The sequence below is a fragment of the Henningerozyma blattae genome, chromosome 2, assembly GCF_000315915.1.
Source record: "Henningerozyma blattae CBS 6284 chromosome 2, complete genome".
NCBI classification, from domain to species: Eukaryota; Fungi; Ascomycota; class Saccharomycetes; order Saccharomycetales; family Saccharomycetaceae; genus Henningerozyma; species Henningerozyma blattae.
Genome location: NC_020186.1, coordinates 2,042,606 through 2,060,914, shown reverse-complemented (window position 1 = coordinate 2,060,914; position 18,309 = coordinate 2,042,606). Strand labels below are relative to the sequence as shown.

The 18,309-nt window shown below is 32.1% G+C and overlaps 10 protein-coding genes across 10 annotated transcripts; 7 read left to right on the top strand and 3 right to left on the bottom strand.

Moving 5' to 3' along the window:
• Positions 1 to 37: 37 nt before the first annotated feature.
• TRM13 (tRNA:m4X modification enzyme) lies at positions 38 to 1,294 on the top strand (the record flags this gene model as incomplete). Its single annotated transcript, XM_004179148.1, has 1 exon — positions 38 to 1,294. One exon carries the CDS (start codon positions 38 to 40, stop codon positions 1,292 to 1,294), a length of 1,257 nt encoding a protein of 418 aa, XP_004179196.1.
• Positions 1,295 to 1,846: 552 nt separating this feature from the next.
• On the top strand, positions 1,847 to 3,706 carry YPT11 (Rab family GTPase YPT11; the record flags this gene model as incomplete). Its single annotated transcript, XM_004179147.1, has 1 exon — positions 1,847 to 3,706. The coding sequence occupies one exon, from the start codon at positions 1,847 to 1,849 to the stop codon at positions 3,704 to 3,706; it is 1,860 nt and encodes a 619-aa protein (XP_004179195.1).
• Positions 3,707 to 4,010: 304 nt separating this feature from the next.
• TRM11 (tRNA (guanine-N2-)-methyltransferase) lies at positions 4,011 to 5,336 on the bottom strand (the record flags this gene model as incomplete). The annotated part of the gene is made up of 1 exon (XM_004179146.1): positions 4,011 to 5,336. The coding sequence occupies one exon, from the start codon at positions 5,334 to 5,336 to the stop codon at positions 4,011 to 4,013; it is 1,326 nt and encodes a 441-aa protein (XP_004179194.1).
• An 898-nt stretch (positions 5,337 to 6,234) lies between these two features.
• On the top strand, positions 6,235 to 8,106 carry HRP1 (Hrp1p; the record flags this gene model as incomplete). The annotated part of the gene is made up of 1 exon (XM_004179145.1): positions 6,235 to 8,106. One exon carries the CDS (start codon positions 6,235 to 6,237, stop codon positions 8,104 to 8,106), a length of 1,872 nt encoding a protein of 623 aa, XP_004179193.1.
• Positions 8,107 to 8,300: 194 nt separating this feature from the next.
• Positions 8,301 to 9,938, bottom strand: SMF1 (divalent metal ion transporter SMF1; the record flags this gene model as incomplete). Its single annotated transcript, XM_004179144.1, has 1 exon — positions 8,301 to 9,938. One exon carries the CDS (start codon positions 9,936 to 9,938, stop codon positions 8,301 to 8,303), a length of 1,638 nt encoding a protein of 545 aa, XP_004179192.1.
• Positions 9,939 to 10,140: 202 nt separating this feature from the next.
• On the bottom strand, positions 10,141 to 10,698 carry TBLA0B08570 (peroxiredoxin family protein; the record flags this gene model as incomplete). The annotated part of the gene is made up of 1 exon (XM_004179143.1): positions 10,141 to 10,698. One exon carries the CDS (start codon positions 10,696 to 10,698, stop codon positions 10,141 to 10,143), a length of 558 nt encoding a protein of 185 aa, XP_004179191.1.
• Positions 10,699 to 10,981: 283 nt separating this feature from the next.
• RRI2 (Rri2p) lies at positions 10,982 to 12,595 on the top strand (the record flags this gene model as incomplete). The annotated part of the gene is made up of 1 exon (XM_004179142.1): positions 10,982 to 12,595. The coding sequence occupies one exon, from the start codon at positions 10,982 to 10,984 to the stop codon at positions 12,593 to 12,595; it is 1,614 nt and encodes a 537-aa protein (XP_004179190.1).
• Positions 12,596 to 13,340: 745 nt separating this feature from the next.
• Positions 13,341 to 13,892, top strand: TOS6 (Tos6p; the record flags this gene model as incomplete). Its single annotated transcript, XM_004179141.1, has 1 exon — positions 13,341 to 13,892. One exon carries the CDS (start codon positions 13,341 to 13,343, stop codon positions 13,890 to 13,892), a length of 552 nt encoding a protein of 183 aa, XP_004179189.1.
• Positions 13,893 to 14,958: 1,066 nt separating this feature from the next.
• MSN1 (Msn1p) lies at positions 14,959 to 16,308 on the top strand (the record flags this gene model as incomplete). The annotated part of the gene is made up of 1 exon (XM_004179140.1): positions 14,959 to 16,308. The coding sequence occupies one exon, from the start codon at positions 14,959 to 14,961 to the stop codon at positions 16,306 to 16,308; it is 1,350 nt and encodes a 449-aa protein (XP_004179188.1).
• A 401-nt stretch (positions 16,309 to 16,709) lies between these two features.
• PAP2 (non-canonical poly(A) polymerase PAP2) lies at positions 16,710 to 18,095 on the top strand (the record flags this gene model as incomplete). Its single annotated transcript, XM_004179139.1, has 1 exon — positions 16,710 to 18,095. The coding sequence occupies one exon, from the start codon at positions 16,710 to 16,712 to the stop codon at positions 18,093 to 18,095; it is 1,386 nt and encodes a 461-aa protein (XP_004179187.1).
• Between the last annotated feature and the right edge of the window lie 214 nt (positions 18,096 to 18,309).

The window sequence follows — 18,309 nt, the reverse complement described above, 5'->3', positions numbered from 1 at the left end:
AGGGTCTGTAGTGGAAGAAGAGGTTAGTGTGAAGTCCATGAAGAATGAGATCTTGCTGTGCCAGTATTTCATAGAACGTAAAAAACGTACCTGTGGAATGATGAGAAAGAAGAATATGAAATATTGTGTAGAACATTCGAAACTTGATCCTCAAGAAGCCAAGGAAAATTTGAAAAAAAGAATACCATGTCCGTTGGACCCAAATCATACCATTTATGAGTACCAATTGAACAAGCATGTGAAAAAATGTAACAAAAATAAATTAATTCATTCTAACGATAATCAATGTTATTATTTACAAGATCTTAACTTGGGTAATAAAGAGAATCGGTTTAATAAGAAAGACATTTCTCTAGAGAGAGAACATGAATTGATTATTGCTACCATCCCAATCTTAAAAGCTTATTTAGATCAAAATTTACATCCAAATTGTAATGGGGTTTGGAAATTGGATAAAAGAGAAAATCAATTCATGATCGATAATAGATATGTCCAATTAGAAAATGAAAAAACCAGAAAGCACGCCATTCAGCAGTCTTCTTTGATTCAAAATATGTTGGATCGTGGTATTCTTCAATCAGAGAATCTATTGTCTTTTGGATTAATTGAGTTTGGTTGTGGTAGAGCAGAATTCACAAGATATATTCACGATTCTCTTGTGAACAATAAGCCTCCATCGGGAAAGCAGCATTGTATATTAATTGATAGAGCTCCTAATAGAAATAAATTCGATAGTAAATTGATACATATGCAAAAGGATCGTCTACGAATAGATATCAAGGATTTAAAAGTGAATCCTTTGTTACATGACAATTTGCCTTATACTTCAGTTTCAAAACATTTATGTGGAGTTGCTACAGATTTGACTTTGCGTTGTTTATTGGTAAATAATAACAGTGTCAACCCAAATGGGATTTGTATCGCAATGTGTTGTAGGCACATTTGTAACCCTGACGATTATATCAATCCAGATTTTATTATTGAAAAAGTATTATCATTACAAAAAGATGAACAAAGGAAATTATCCTATAATGAATTATTTTTTGCTCTAACAAAAATTGTATCTTGGGCTACTTCTGGTAAGCGTAATAACGAAGATGAAACTACACATTTCACAGACCTTGGTTATGAGGAAAGAGAAGAAATAGGATTGATTGCAAGAGGTATTATAGATTATGGTCGTTTCTTATTTGTGAAGAGTATTCTAGACAATACACACAATGTAGAATTGATCAGATACGTGGAGAAGTCGGTTTCTTTAGAGAATACTGCTTTGCTAGTCTCCAAGAAATAATTGTAGACTTATTCAAAATTTATAGATATTTTATATACAGGTAATAAATACTCCACGTCACCTAATCTTGCTTGGAGTGGTTATTTTTTCCCCAGCTGCTTTCGTGTCATTTTCGAATTTTGTTAAAAAAACGCGTTAGGAAAATGTTTAATATTCGGTTTCCATTCCTAAAAAAATGATCTTGATTCCCGAATTTTCTATAGGTAAATTACAAAACAATTCTTGTTTTGATTGTTTTATTTATTTTATTTTTTTTGATCTTAGTTTTAAGACTAAAAAAAAGAAAAACAATTCAACAGTAAGACTGATTGGCATATTATTTTTTTGCTAAGCATTTATTTTGTTGTTCTGGATATATACCTGTGTCAACATTAATTATTCATTCCTTTGAGAAAAAAAAAATAAATAAAATAACAAGTAAGCTACCATTGTAATTTATTATAACATTGGTGTATTTAAAATTTAATTGTTTTAAACATTCTTAATCCATAATTACATTCTTAATTTCATCAGATTCCTCACAAATACACAATTACCTACCACATAGAAACAATGACAATAGTTGATAAAGAATCAACAAAATTAAAAAGATATTCTATTAATATTCCAGCTTCATTAGCATTAAACCCATCTCCTTTACGTCAAGATACGTTAGTAAATCAAAATGTTGATTCTTCATCATCTAATGAAAATTTGAACTTGAACTTGAACTTGAATGATTCTCAAACAACAACAAGATGTTCATCTAAAAGACATTCATTAATTCGTTATTCTCTCCGATCAAATTTAAATTCGAAATCAACACCAGATTTACATTATGGTGATTTAATTAACCAGAGAAGATTGAGTTCTCCCAACAGAAAATCTTTTAATTTAATACCTTCTCCAATTTATCGTGTACCGACACAAAATAATGATCAATTCTTAAACCCGTTGGATTTCAATGCAAGCTCTAATTCAATTGAAAATGCAGCTATAGTAAAATTATTATTAATTGGAGATGCAGGGATTGGTAAGACAGCGATGATAATGAGTTATTTCGATGAATTCATGACAAGGTCACAGTATAAATTGCTCATAGATTCAAAAGATAATAATTTAGAAAATTCCATACTAAGGAAAAAAAAACGTAAGAGAAGAAAAATGAAAAATAAAGATTTACCAACAGAACATCAATTAAAACGTTATAGTTTAACTGATTATGAAGAATTATTTAAAAATTCAAGACCAAATAGTATTAATACAAATGATGAATTAATTAATAATTCCAATAGTAATAATTTTTATTTAGAAACAAGTTCATTAATTGATTATAATGACGACAAGAATATAAATGATCTTCAAGTATTGGACTCAGATTTTGAATTTAATAATAGTAATGATGAGATTAATACTTCCACTATAAGTATGATATCACCTCTAGATGATTTATCACAATACCTTAATCATTCCAATCAAAACGAAGATTTAATTATAGATACTAGATCAACTATTGGTGTTGATATTAAATCCGAACTAATCAATTTGGATAATAAATATTTTAAATGTATCCTATGGGATACAGCAGGCCAAGAACGTTATAGAAATGCAATGTTTCCTTCTTTATATAAGAATACAAATGGTGTATTTTTAACATATGATCTAACAGATTATGCTTCATTCAAAGGCTCCTATGAACATTGGTTACCTGATGCATTACAACACATTAGTACAGATGATTTGAAACATACACGATTTTATTTTGTCGGTAATAAATTAGATTTAACAGTTTCCACAAAGAAAAAAAACAATTCTGATAGGAGAAAAGTTCATCAAGAAGATATATTAAATGCTATTGATTTTATTAAAAAAAAGTATGAGTTAACTATCGCAGGTTATTTTGAAGTTACTTGTAAGATACCGCATATAGTTAGAAATACCTTCACTGATATTATTAGAGATTTGATTGAGAATTCTTGTTTTGAAGATAATTCAACAGCTATTGATACTGACTCATCAGCCCCTGATTTGATTTTAAATTCAAAAATGTATGATTTGGAAAGATCATATTCAAATGAATCGCCTTCCTCATCTTCTTCCGAATCTGATAAAGAAGCGGATAGTACATTAAATTTGTATACTGAATCTTCATTTGAATCAAGTCAAATTGATATTTCAAAAGAAGCTAATTTATTAAGGCAAAATTCTATGAATACGAATGAAGATTTCAAATTAAATAAAACAAATGTAAAAGAGAGACGTAAAAATACAAAACTAAAAAGAAATAAAAGTAAAAAATCAAATAAAGCAAAGTATAAATCAAGGAATAATAATAAAAGCAAGCAAAATATCGATCTAACAAAACCAAAGATAATTCCTAATGAACATTATTTTATTTCAATTTTTAAGGTAGCTGCAAATTGTTGTTTTTAAACTTTAAACTACTACATTCTTATTTAAACCTATCATTGTGATAAGGGAGTATTAAATGAGATCACTGTATTTTTTGCAATATTAATAGATCAAAAATAAATTTAGTCTCTCCTACTTGATATGATCATCTATCTCCCTTTTTTTCTGTTTCTTTTTTTTTTTTTTCTAATTTTTTTTCTAATTTTTTTAAATTTTCTTTTTTTTTAGTTAAATGATTACATATTTATTTATAGATTCTAAATTACGGATATTTTCATGCTAATTGTTTATTGGTTTATTTCTATGAAAGTTTTATGCATTCTAACTAATTAAAGTTCTTAAAATAACGTTCTCTAAAGTCAGCTGTAGATCTTTGTAACCCTGAATTTGTTGGTCCGTTATAGTCCTTGCCTCTATTGATATAAACTAATAGTCTTCTTGACCATTTATTAAAAGATTGAACACAATTATATTTGAGTTCTAAATTTTTATGAAGAGGGACTAATGTTTCAATGTTTTCATCATTTGCAGTTGGCATCCAAAATGCTAATCTGCCATTTATTGGTAATCTTTCTGAAGCAAATTGTAATAAACTATCTAATAATAAATCTAAAGAAATTGGTTTCTTTGTTGGAATATAGTCACGAAGTAAATACGCCTTTTGACCATCAATCTCCACATTTTCTTTACCCACGAATCTTTCAGGATCTTTAGCACCAAGAACTTTGATACTTTCTCTAATACCATAAGGTGGATCGCATAAGATTGTATCTATACCTAAGGAATTTCTTAATGAATTATGAGTAAAATCCATTGTCATTACATCTAAGAATTTATCAGTATCACCATAATATTTAAAGTTACTCGAAATATCATGTTGAGCACCTTTACCTCTAATCATTCTACCATCGATATCAGAACCGATAACTAAAGCACCATAATGACCACCGGCACATAAAAAGGAGCCAGTTCCTGCAAATGGATCATACATTATTGAGCCTGGTTTTACTTGAGCAATATTAGCACTAATTAGAGATAGTTCAGCTTCAAATGAAGTGGTACCTTTATAAGGTCTTTTCTTTAAATCAAAAACATCAGCAGAAGATCTGTCACTAATTTGAACTCTTCTACCAAAATACATATGAGATGGAGTTGTAGATGGTTCATTATCCGAAACAGGTTCAAAAACTTCAATTAATGTATAAACTTGGTCTGGAGATTTCATGTTAATTTTCCCCTTAAATGCCAAATAAGAGAACGTCTCAATCTGAGATATTCTATTAACTTTTTTGTTTGAACCTCTATACGATTCAAATTCAAATTTGAATGAATCATTTTTATACAAATCTTTATAATGTTCGATATTGGTCCCAAATTTTATTGATTGATGTAATTCAGTTAAATCTTTACCTTCACCCCAATATTCATAAATGGCTCTTGATAAGATTGAACGTTTAATCCATTCTTTAGCTTGAGTATCATTATCTAACTCTACAATGAAAAATGGACTATCCTCTTTATAATTTGAGAAATCTAAATCATTTAACCCACATATATCAGCCAATGATTCTAATTCTGCTCTTCTAAAATTAATATGAACTTGTGCCAGGTAAACCAAATATTGTTTCTTCCCGATTTGTGAAGCAGACATGTTAGTGTTTATTTATAAAATATAATCACCAATTAGGATTGAAAATAAAATATAATAAAATAAACTAATTATTTTGTCATTGCTAACACGTATATTTTTAACCGATGTGATGAGCTTTACTTTTTTAGGATTGAAAAATTTTCGGACACTAAACCCTATCAATTCGGACAAATTAAACGAGAATTTTAAAAAGTGGAAAAAAAAAAAATTGGAAAATCCGACTATAAATATGGACACGGATTTGTTTTTAGAAGAAAATCCCTTCTTATCGCTGAAACGCAAAATAAGAACAAATTTAAGCACATCAGGATTTATTATTTTATTAATAAAACGATTTTTAAAAAAATAAGTATTTGAAGAACTAAGAATTCTGTAATTTACAGTATTACGTTGCATTTTTTTTAAAATTTTCTTTATTATTTTTTTTTAAAAAAAACACTCTAACACATAAAGCCTGGCAAATCTAACTTTACAGGTTTTTTTCTCTTTATTTTTTTTCTTTAATTTTAAAAACATCTTTTCACCCCAATCCCACCCCTCCCTTTAATTTGATTTGAGGGCGTATTATCAGACAAGAACGAGTTACCACTTTTTTTTCAGAGACTCGTGATTTAAGTATTTTAATAGACAGTGTGATCTATTATATTGTTTGATATACTATTACTTACTATACAATACGATTATAGATATAGTTATTAACTACCAAAAGAAATAAGGGGAATAATAAAAAATAGAAAAAAACAAAGAAGCATAGGAATTTTGTTTTTTTATATTTTTTTTCCATTAAATAGAGGTAGTTAATTTTGTTTTTAACTTTTAGCATAACAATTAAGTATCCAATAGATAAAAATAGTTTTCTTATTTTTTCTTTTATATTATTAAAATATTTGGTTGAATAATGAATTCCGAAGACGAAGATTTTAATGATATTTACGGTAATAATAATGTTGGGGAAGAAGGAAGTAGTAAACCAAATGTAAGTAATGAGAATAATGGAACCAATAATGGTGTTAAAGTTGATAGAGAAACTAATGCTACTAGCAATCTTGATCAATTAGCAGCTTTACAAGCGCTTTCTTCTAATATCAGCCAAATAAAAGATGTAGGAAGTAATGTTAATGTTAATACAAATGCAGATGCTAATGCCACAGTTAATGGTGATGGTAATAATAATCCAAATAATAATAGTGGTGGAGCTACTAATGCAAATATATCAAATTTGCCATGGGAACAATTACAACAAACGATGTCACAATTTCAAAATGGGAATGCAAACAATGATAATGATAATAGTAGCAATAGCAATAATAATGAAAGTGCAAATACAAATGCAAATGCTAGTGCAAACACAAACACAACCCCAGCCAGTACCGAACATGTTAGAGCTGATTTATCCAAAGATAGTTGTAAGATGTTTATTGGGGGGTTGAATTGGGAAACTACCGAAGATGGGTTACGTGATTATTTTAACAAGTATGGTAATGTTGTTGATTTAAAGATTATGAAAGATAACAACACGGGGAAATCTAGAGGGTTTGGGTTTTTAACGTTTGAAAAATCTAGCAGTGTTGATGAAGTTGTTAAGACTCAACATATACTTGATGGTAAAGTTATTGACCCAAAGAGAGCCATCCCCAGAGAAGAACAAGACAAGACAGGTAAGATTTTCATTGGAGGTATTGGTGCAGATGTTCGGCCAAAAGAATTTGAAGAATTTTTCGCTAAATATGGGAATATTATTGATGCTCAATTGATGTTGGATAAAGATACTGGTCGTTCTAGAGGGTTTGGGTTTGTTACATATGATTCACCAGATGCAGTAGATAGAGTATGTCAACATAAATTTATAGAATTTAAAGGTAAGCAAATTGAAATTAAGAGAGCTCAACCAAGACATAACCAACCTAGACAAACACAAGAGTACGATCAAAATACATCAAATTATAATGATCAATACGATAATGCAAATAATAATGCCTTTAATACGTTAAATAATGCTACTACAAATAATAATAATGCTAGTCTTACTGCTAGTTTAAATAATCCGATGATGCAAATGTATCAGAACCCAATGATGGGTGGATATAATCCAATGTTTAATCCTCAAGCTATGAATGAATATTATCAAAAGATGCAAGAATATTATCAACAGATGCAACAACAAACAGGGATAGATTATTCTCAAATGTATCAACAACAAATGGCTATGATGATGCCTGGGTTTAATATGCCCAATATGGCTGGTGGAGCTGTTGGAGGTGCAGGTACACTTGGAGCTGGTGCGATAACTGCAGGTAGTGGATCTAATGATGAAGGTAGTGGCTCTAATGATGTACAAACTATTGGAGGAGATGGAGATGGAGATGCAATTACGAAAGAAAATGAAGATAAAGCTAATGATAAGGGAAATGAATCAGGGAGTGTCACTGGCAATGATAATGATAGTGAAGAAGGAATGCCACAATTGCCTAAAGGTCCGCGTGGACGAAACGATGGTGGAAAACGTGACCGCGACAGAGAAAGAGAAAGAGATAGAGATCGTGACAGAGACAGAGACAGAGATAGAAGATCTGACCGTAGATCTGACCGTCGGCGGTTCGATCGTAATGAACGAGATTTTGACCGTGATCGTGATGGTGAAAGAAGTCGAGACAGAGACCGTGGATTTAGCCGCCGTCGTAATGGCGGCAACCGCAATGGTGGTAACCGCGGACACCGTGGCGGCAATAACAATAGGAAACGGAACGGATACCATCCATATAACCGCTGAGCGAGAGTAAAAGCGAAAGCGAAAAAGCAAATCATATAGCAATTTCATGTAGCAAAAAAAAAGATTTACATATGTATAAATAGATAACTTCAAATATAAACACGAATATGCATGAATATGCACGAATATGCTTTAGTATGCACGAATATGCTTCAGTAAGCACGAAGCTAAGTACGAATAGAAACACGTAGAGGTTAGGTCTCCCCTGTGATACCCAATTGAACAATGGCATACACGTTCAATACACTTAGGAAAATCCATACTATTACACCTGTGATAGTAACTACCCAATTATTAGCCATATTAACGACTTTAGTACTATTCCCATTATCTTCGTCGTTGTTATCACTGTTTTGCACCTCAACTTGCATGATAGATTTTTTACAAGTGAAATAAATCAAGGGCGCCACTAGGAATGGTAATAAGATCGACAATACGACTTGTGAGGCATTCAATGCAGTGGAAAGGGCTTCTCTTCCGATACAGATGGAAATAACGAGACATGGAACCATAGATATAGCTCTGGTGGCTAGCCTTCTTTGCCAGGGTTTCAATTTCCAATTGATATGACCTTCACTAACGATTTGACCTGCCATGGTACAAACAACACCTGCTGATTGACCACTAAATAATAATGCGACCATGAAAATGGTACCTGCTGCTGGAGCCAAATTTATGGATAATAAATCATGGATAGCATATAGATCTGCATCCGCTGCACCCGGTGTATTATAAAGAGTGGAACCTGCCACTACCAAGATGGCACAATTTACAAATAACGCTACAGTGAAAAGTGTTAATGCCAATTCTACCATGGAATATTTCATACAATATTTGATAGCATCAAGAGATGGGATATAAGAGAAATATCTTTCTTCTCTAATTTGTGAAACGGATTTTTCTTTCCCTTGCCCTTTGCCAGTCGCTTTGGAATCGATAAACGTGATTTCCACCACTGTAGCATCATCATCGAGGGAATAGTTATCATGTTGTTGATCATATTCCAATAATCGTGGTTGCACTAGTGCAGACCCCAAGAATAACGAATGAGGCATGACTGTGGCACCCACAATGGAAATGGCTGTATAAATCCCATTATGTTGAAACATTTGGTGTGATGGTACAAAACCTCTAAACACTTGACCCACCGAAGTACTTTTGGGGATATAAGCCAATTCAACTGCAAAACAAATACACACAGCAAGTACCAAGAGAGCCACGCCATATTCAAACATCTTTAAAAATTTTGTAGTCGATTTACCTGGATTATAAGAAAACATCACTGCAAAGACATCCACCACTGTAATCGCTACACCTGCTGGTAATGGTACTTTGATTAGAATATTTAACGCAATAGCAGTACCGATAACCTCTGCAATATCTGTAGCAATAATAGCGCATTCAGCAAATACATAGATGATCCAATTGAGCCAACAAGGTAAATGACGACGACAACATCTGGACAAATCCATCCCTGTGACAGACCCCAATTTGATACAAAGACATTGTAAATAGATGGCTATGAAATTAGACAACAAAATAGCACAAAGTAAAGAGAATTGGTTAGATGCACCAGCACTTACAGCAGTGGAATAATTACCAGGATCAATATAAGCCACAGCAACCATTAACCCTGGTCCCACGAACTTTGCATATTTGAACAAAACATCTTTAAAGCGATGTAAATTCAAACCAAGTCCTGTCGTCGTCTGAGGCGTCTGAGGCGTCTGTCGTGTCTGCAGCGTCGTCAATGGTGATGAAGGTATCAGCGGCTCCAGCTGGAATTCCGTCACCTGGACATTTGTTTTATCCTGACACAATATTTCCGGCATTCCTTCTCGAGATATTACTATTACTGGTCAATATTCTCAGCATACAAGTATCAAGCATTCTTGGAAAAATTGGCAAACAGAAACATTCCTGATGCATCTGGCATGCATCTTATATATACATAAAAAGGGCTAGTAGTGCTTGCTTACTTACTTACTTATTCACATGTTACAGACTACAAAAGGAAAGTGAAAAAAAATGCCCCTACAAAGAAAGTAGAACATTTTCTGCAGCAGAGACTTTGACTCCCGTAGCATCTGGCTCGACCCATTCACGGATCACACGGCCGTCTCGCACAAGCGTAGCATAACGTACACTACGTTCATTTCCAAAAATAGCTCGTGCATCAAATAAGTGATCTCCTGCGTCGGCAAAAGTCCCGCGGGTGTCGGCGATAACGCGAAACTCCGAAGGAAGATTTAATGATTCACGCCATGCGCGGGTAACAAAGGGATCGTTGACGCACGTGACCAGGAATTCTTTGACACCAAGTGCTTTGAACTGATCTAGTAATTTCACGTATCCTGGTAAATGAGAATTGGAGCAACCGGGCGAAAAGGCAGCAGGGACGCCGATGATTAGGTAAGTACCATCACGAGTGAGGTCTGCGAAATCGATTTTATTGGTTGGTGAGTCTTCACGTAATCCTGAAAGACCAGTAGGGATGGCTGTACCTGTTTTGAATGTGCGGGTGCAAGGAGGAAGACGCAATGAGGAGCGTAACGATGAGCGGCTAATAATTGAACGTAATGCTAAAGACATTTTAATATTTTCTTTGGTGTGTGTGTGTGTGTGTGTTTGTGTGATGGAATATGTTATCTGGCAAATAAGCAATTAACCCTTTATATTCGGGTTCGGATGTAGGAGACGGATCGGAGATTTAGCATTCCCAATTGTATAAACACAAGCAAAAAAGACCAGGAAAGACAAAAGTACAACAAGACCAAGCACCATAAAGCAAGCACCATAAAGCAAGCACCATAAAGCAAGCACCATAAAGCAAGCACCATAGTACATCAAAACCCAAGTACAATACTAGCAAAGGATGTCAGATACTGATTGTTTGGAAGATTATTTAATGTCGGAAGATGAGATGGGTTCCGGGTTCGAGATGGAAATGTCTAGTGAAAACGATGAGCCATTGAGTTTTCAAGATGCTGAGCAAGACGATGAAGAACAAGCTGATGACGGGCAGGATAGTTTACAATTGGCAATCAATTATAAAGACGAAGGTGATTACATTAATGCTGTTAAATTGTTGCAGAATTGCAAGGGGGTAGACAGTTTTTTGCTTCTTTTAGAATGTTATTCTTTACAATTCAAATATGATTTAACAAATGCCCATTTGAAAGATGAAATGATTTCCACTACTAGTCAATTCCTCATGTCAAATACAATCCCTGATGATAAAATTGAGCTTCTAAAATCAATAATGAATCTTTTCTCCAGTTGTCAATCAGATTTCATTTTCGATATCCCCTCACAATCAATTGAATTGAAAAAACAAGCGTTGCAATTTGAAAAACTTTTCATTTCAATGTTTCAAGATATCCCTTCGTTGACCTCTCTTATCACTGCAAAATTACATCTCATAAATATATGGATTGATTCATTATCAGGTTGTCCACCACCGCCCTTCGTCATTGATCTATCCTGTGAGATTACCCAATCATTGATTGATCAAATAGATTTGACTTTACAATTATCTATAAATGCAATCCTCCTGAGGAACTCACTGCAACCGTTACTCCACTTATCCTCGTTCTTCACTCAATTATCAACACTTTTCAATCAACATATCACATTAAAACATAATTCCAAAATTTTCTTACAATTAAATTTCCTCTTGGGAATTATAAACTTATCGTCAGATTCGCCCACTTTCAATGATCATTTCTATCAATGTTTAAAATTATTAAACATCACAACCACAACGTTTAATAAAGACTTTGAAAAAATTATTGCTTCAGGTTTGATTTGTAATTCAATAATCATTCAAAATAACAATTCCCTCTTGGTTAACCCCTTTGATTATGAAGAATTGAAAATTGCCGTCAATTCCCCCTTTATTCAAATCTTATCAAAATTATATCAAAATTTCATCAAGATAAATTTAATTGAATTGCATTCCAATTTAGTCGAACTATCCAAGTTGAATGCCATTTTCATCCCAATTTGCAACAAGATCTTAAAACTAGCAAGGTTACAGAAATTATCCCAATCCATCTCCAAGATTTACAACTCGTTAACTTTAATCCAATTAATCGACCTTTTGGGTGGCAATATGACAAGAGATCAGTTATTAAATCTATTAATGGATTCTGTCCTCACCAATAACAATAATTTAAATTTTAAATTGGATTTAATTAATGATACAATCCAATTCTTAGATACAAAGGGAACTACAGCCAACCTACGAATTAAAAATATTAATAATTTCATTAATATAGATTGGGCAAATGATATTGGTCTATTACAGAATAATAGCCAACCATCTTTTACTTCGATTGATCCAAATATATCGACTGTGTTACCCTTTTTAACTCAGTTGAAAGAATTGAGAAATTTAAACACTATAGAGGAAAAAAATTCATTCTATCATTCCAAATTTAAAGATTTCTTAAATTGTTCTTATAACCGTTTACAAGATAAAAATTAATTTGAAGGAAACTTGGCTTTATCAATTTTCTATTAACCGAACTCCTAATCAAGTATTATTTGCCTTTTACAATTTTCGCATCGCTTTTTCCCCTTCGCCTTGTTTAATTTCGCATTGCCTAGCTTTTATTTTTCTTTTTTTTTAAATTTTTCGCATTTTTCGCATTTTCGCGTTTTCGCGTCACAAACAAAGGGTCATAAATTTCAATTATTATATCAAATTAGGACATTATATTGGGATATTATTCTTGGATATTAGATCGATTTTAGGACATCTAATTATTAGAGGCTGATCTCTATCCCACTGTTAATTATTTGTTTTTGGGAACTTAATTGATTACACGAAATTTCACCTTGTTTTATTGCTGTTGTTTTTTAAAAACAAAAAAAATAATTAAATTAAAATTAAATTAACATTAAAATTAAACTAATAGAGATTGGCCTTGTACTAATCAAGAATTAATTTTTACCAATCAAGATTTGTATAATGACACGAAATTACACCAACATTTACGCGAAACTGCTTGAGATAACACGAAACCACTCAAATTTTATTCAAACTCCTTCCCCTTGTCAAAATCATTATAAAAACTAACCGTTTTTAATTAAGTCGATTTATTCCCTTTTTCTTCTTCGTCCTATTTCATTCTCTATTTTATATTTTTTTACCTTTCATCTCAATACGCTAACAAAACTATTCAATCTTTCATCCCTTCAATCTTTCATCCCCTCGCTCCCATTAAATAATGTTCAAACAAATCACTTTTGCTCTTTTATCTGTCTCCACTTTAGTTACTGCTGCTTCCTCTGAAGTGCCAATGATCACCGATACTGTCACCGCAACTGCCTCTGTTGCACCAGTCTCTTCCGCTATACCATCTACTTTAGCCACTGTCTCTACTGCTCCAATAACCTCTTCAGTAGTCATCGCTTCCGTTACTACTGCCTCTTCTCCGTTACCTGCTTCTTCTGCTATAATCCCATCTTCATCTATCCCTATCTCTACATCAAACGAAGATGATGATGTTACATATATCGATGTCACTACCACTCCAGTGGTCACTAAATCTGTAGTATCCACTGTCAAATCTACTTCTACTCCTTACACAACTACAACTTTAGCTACTTCCAATAGAAACAGTACTTTAACTCAATCCAAATCAAAGCTAATCCAAATCTCTTCCTCTTTAAAACCAAACTCTACCACTACTCAAGTCGTTTCTTTTACCGATAATGCTAATTTGAAAAATGTTGGAACTGGTGCTGCTATGGCTGCTATTGTTGCTATGTTATTATAAGAAATTTTATTCTTAATTGAGCACAATTCAAATAAAGGATTAAGATCCACATTATCCCGCTCAGTGCTAAGATCAATTCAATTCCTAATACTACAAGAACACATATTCAAACTTAAATTACTTTTTTTTTATCCTCCCCTCCTCCACTCACCTTTTCAAGAGTCAACTTACTAATATTTTTATTTTAATTTTTTACTATTATATTCGTGCTTTCTTTTTTTTTTTTTTTTTGAAGGGTTAGTCAGTTGTACTTTAAAGACTCTTTCTTTTATACAAATATATATACATGTCACAATTATTTAGTTAATACCCTTTTTATGCTTCCTATCGAGAATTTTCAAAACAAATCTCAATATCATCTACCTTCTTTTGTTCACCCTTTAAAATTTAAAGCTGACCAAAATTTTATCCAAGATTTCATAATCTGATAATTCTGTTACGTCGTGATTTCGTAATTTACGCCTTCTGCGTTCTGATATCTCCTTTTAGTAATTTTATTTTTCTTATTCTCAAGAATGGGCAATAAGATCTCGATTAAGAAATCTTCCGAAAACACCTCCTCTAAATGGTGATCGTTGGAAAATTTAAAATTGCTATGAAAACCCGAAGAAAATGTTGAAATAATTTTTGAAAGAGGAGAAGTGGGAAAAATTACGAAGTGTTAGCCTATAAATAACTAGAAAAACAAATAAAATTCTTTTTTATTCTTCATCGTTATTAGGTAATCGATTCTTGAGAAACATCATATTCATTTAAATATTTCTTATTTCATTTTTATTCAAGTTTTTGTTAATGTAACCGCCTACTAAATAAAAAAAATAATTTTTGTTTTAATCCGACAATTTATCGACAATTTCCATATCAAGTGAAATATTTTTTTTTTTATATATTATTATTATTTTTAGTTTTTTTTGTTTTTTTTTAGAATAAAAAAAAGTGACATTAATTTATTCATATCATTAAGATAATATATATTTATATTTGAAAAATTTTCATTTTGAATTTAGTACCAAATCTAATACAATATTGATATTTATTAATAGCAATTTTTAAAGGAAAAGAAAAAATGGATAATAATATTGAGCCTCGTGTAGCAGATCTAGAACGTCAACTCATGATGTTCGAGAGAATGCTTTTAATGCTAAGTGGAACTTTAGATCAGCATTTCAAAAAATATGATGATCTAATAGCTTCTCAACAGCAACAAATCTCCGATTTAAATTCAATTATATCAACTATTTTAAATGATCAATGTAATCATTCTGATAATTTAAGACAGAAATTAGTTAGTGTTTTAAATGGAATTTCAGCCTCATCTGTTTCATTAGATTCTATGTTGAATTCAATACCAAAGTTTCCTGCATCTAGTAAGACATTTGTTCCAAGAGTTTCAGACCCTGATACAAATAAAAATAAGTCAAATACTTCTAATGAAACTGATAAATTATTGGATGTGATACTAGCAAATGGTTCTGCACCAAACAATACACACATCAATGTTTCACATAATGATGCCACTAAAAATATTAATGCTAATACAACTAATACTACGACTTCTAATACTAATAACACCATTAATGCCGATGGTACTTCTGATAATACTAATAGTAATAACAATACTAATAGTAATAACGTTAACGATAATTCGAATAATAATTCGAGTAATAATCTGAATGACAATAATAGTAGTAATACTAATAATAATAATAATAATAATAATAATAATCCTACGGTGCCTGTACTAAGTAGAGGTGTAATAGGTCAGCATAAACAAGATGATAAATCTATAAAAACTACAAATCATATTTCAAAGATTCCAATAACAGGAACAAAAGAACTTGTCACTAGTCATTTTGATCCTTCTACTTTAAAATACGAACCATTCAACCCTCATCCGCATTCTTATGACGAATCAAATAACGAAGCCACCACTCATTCGTTAGGTGATACTACCCCTGATCATGTTTTCAATTTAGGACATAATAATTTAGATGACCAGGACCCTCAACACGATGATCAACAATCAGATACAGTTTCTTCAACTTCAAATTCAAATTCAAGACCAAGAAAAAGGACAAAGACTGTTTATAAAGGTGAATTTAAATTCTTAAAATCCCCTCAAACAGTGACAGATGTTTGGAAAGAATATACTGAAGGTGTAGAAGGTCAACCATCAATTAGAGAACTAGAATCTTTATATCAAACTGGTTGGAGAAGAGATCCGGCTGTTAACAAAAGATATGCACGTCGTAGAGTTTTATACAAGGCAATTGAAAATGGTTTAAGCAGAGGTTATACTCTGAGTTATATAATTGACGTTTTAGAGGATTACAGATTTATTGATCGTGAAAGAGGTATTAAACAACCAATTGGATGGTTATTCCAGCCAGCCAATATTCCAGATTTATTCAAATGATAGACCACCTCTAATCTCTTACAAGATTTATTTTTCTAATAGATGGAAAATAGTTTTATCCGGAACGTGACAAGAATTTTCGGACGATGGAACTATGGAAAAAAAAAAAATTATATTGAGTAATTTTCTGTTTTCTAAAGACTTCGGGAATATTAAATTTATTAAAAGATTAAAATGATAAAATGATATTTCAAGAACTTTAGTTGTACAATAATTTAAATCAAAGTTCACCTTAAGAAAATTACAAAAATAATGGATGGCGTAACCGTCATAAGTGATTCTGAATTTCCATCAGTGTCTGAGAGAACTACTGATTCAACTGCAGTAAGCAGTACGGAACCATTTGATGATTATGATGGACATTGTGACACTCCTCATGAAGCCCAGGTAACGGCAGCTGAATGGATAAGAAAGAAAACGCACCTACATTATCCGCTAACGTAAATGAATTAGAAAAGAATAATGACTTTATTGCCTTCTCTTCTGATAGCGATTCCGAAAATGAAGAACAGACTGATAAAGTGACACAAGACTCGGCGCCTATATTAAATACCGATTATCCTTGGATAATAGACCATGACCATTCAAAGGAAAGAGAGATTGCTGATTGGTTAACAATGGAAATAAAAGATTTTGTTGCATATATTTCTCCAAATAGAAAGGAAATTGAGTCGAGGAATACTGCAATAGACAAATTACGCTCAGTGGTTAAAGAACTATGGGATGATGCTGATTTACAAGTGTTTGGTTCCTATGCAACAGATTTATATTTGCCGGGTTCGGACCTTGATTGTGTTGTTAATACTAAATCTGGCAACAAGGGTGACAAGAAACATTTATATTCCTTGGCAACTTTTCTTAAAGAAAAGATTGCTGCTAAAGACGTCGAAGTAGTTGCGCATACAAGAGTTCCTATTATTAAATTTATTGAGCCTAATTCCAATATTCATATCGATATATCTTTTGAAAGAACGAATGGTTTAGAAGCTGCTAAATTGATTAGAAGCTGGCTTGAAACTACACCAGGTCTAAGAGAGTTGGTCTTGATCATTAAGCAATTCTTACATGCTAGAAGGTTGAATAACGTACGTACTGGTGGCTTAGGTGGGTTTAGTATTATTTGTCTCGTGTATTCATTTTTACATCTACATCCACGTATACTCACAGGAGAAATTGATGCTACTGATAATCTAGGTGTGCTACTGATAGAATTTTTCGAACTATATGGTAAAAATTATGGTTATGATCATATTGCAATTGCTGTTAATGACAAGCATCCGTCTTATATTTCAAAACAATTATGGAAAGATCTTCAACCCGCAAGAACTACTTTTGCCTTGGCTATTCAGGACCCGGGCGATCCAACAAATAATATCAGTAGAGGTTCGTTTAATATTGGTGCTATTAAAAGAGCATTTGCTGGTGGGTTTGACTTATTAACGAATCGTTGTTTTGAAATGCATTCCATTCCTTTTAAAGCAAGAAGAGGTAAAAGTATTCTAGGTAATGTAATTCAATATCGTGGGATCGCACGAGATTTCCATGATGAGCGTTCATTGGTAACCAATAAAGCAATTGCGGAGAGTGAAAATTACTATAGAAAACGTGTTGGAATTGTATATGATAACGAAGAAGACAATAATGATAAAGATAGTAATGTTAATTCCACTACAACAAATTCAACAGATAATGATACATCTTCGGAACCTCTACTTAAAAAAGCGAAAGTTGCAAAAGATTATGACAGTGAGTCAAGTGATAACGATTATAATCCTTTAGATAATTGAAACCCAGTATTTAGTCTAATGATTTGCATTAGCCAGTCATCTTAAATTTGGAATTTATATATCAGCATGTATCATATGTATTATTACCCCTATTAGCATTAATTTTGATCTTATTCATATGTGCCCATTCTTCTAAAATTTACAGTACTCCTTAGCACTTAAAACTAGTAAATATGAAGCTAAGACACTAGTTATATTACAGAAGTTTAAATCA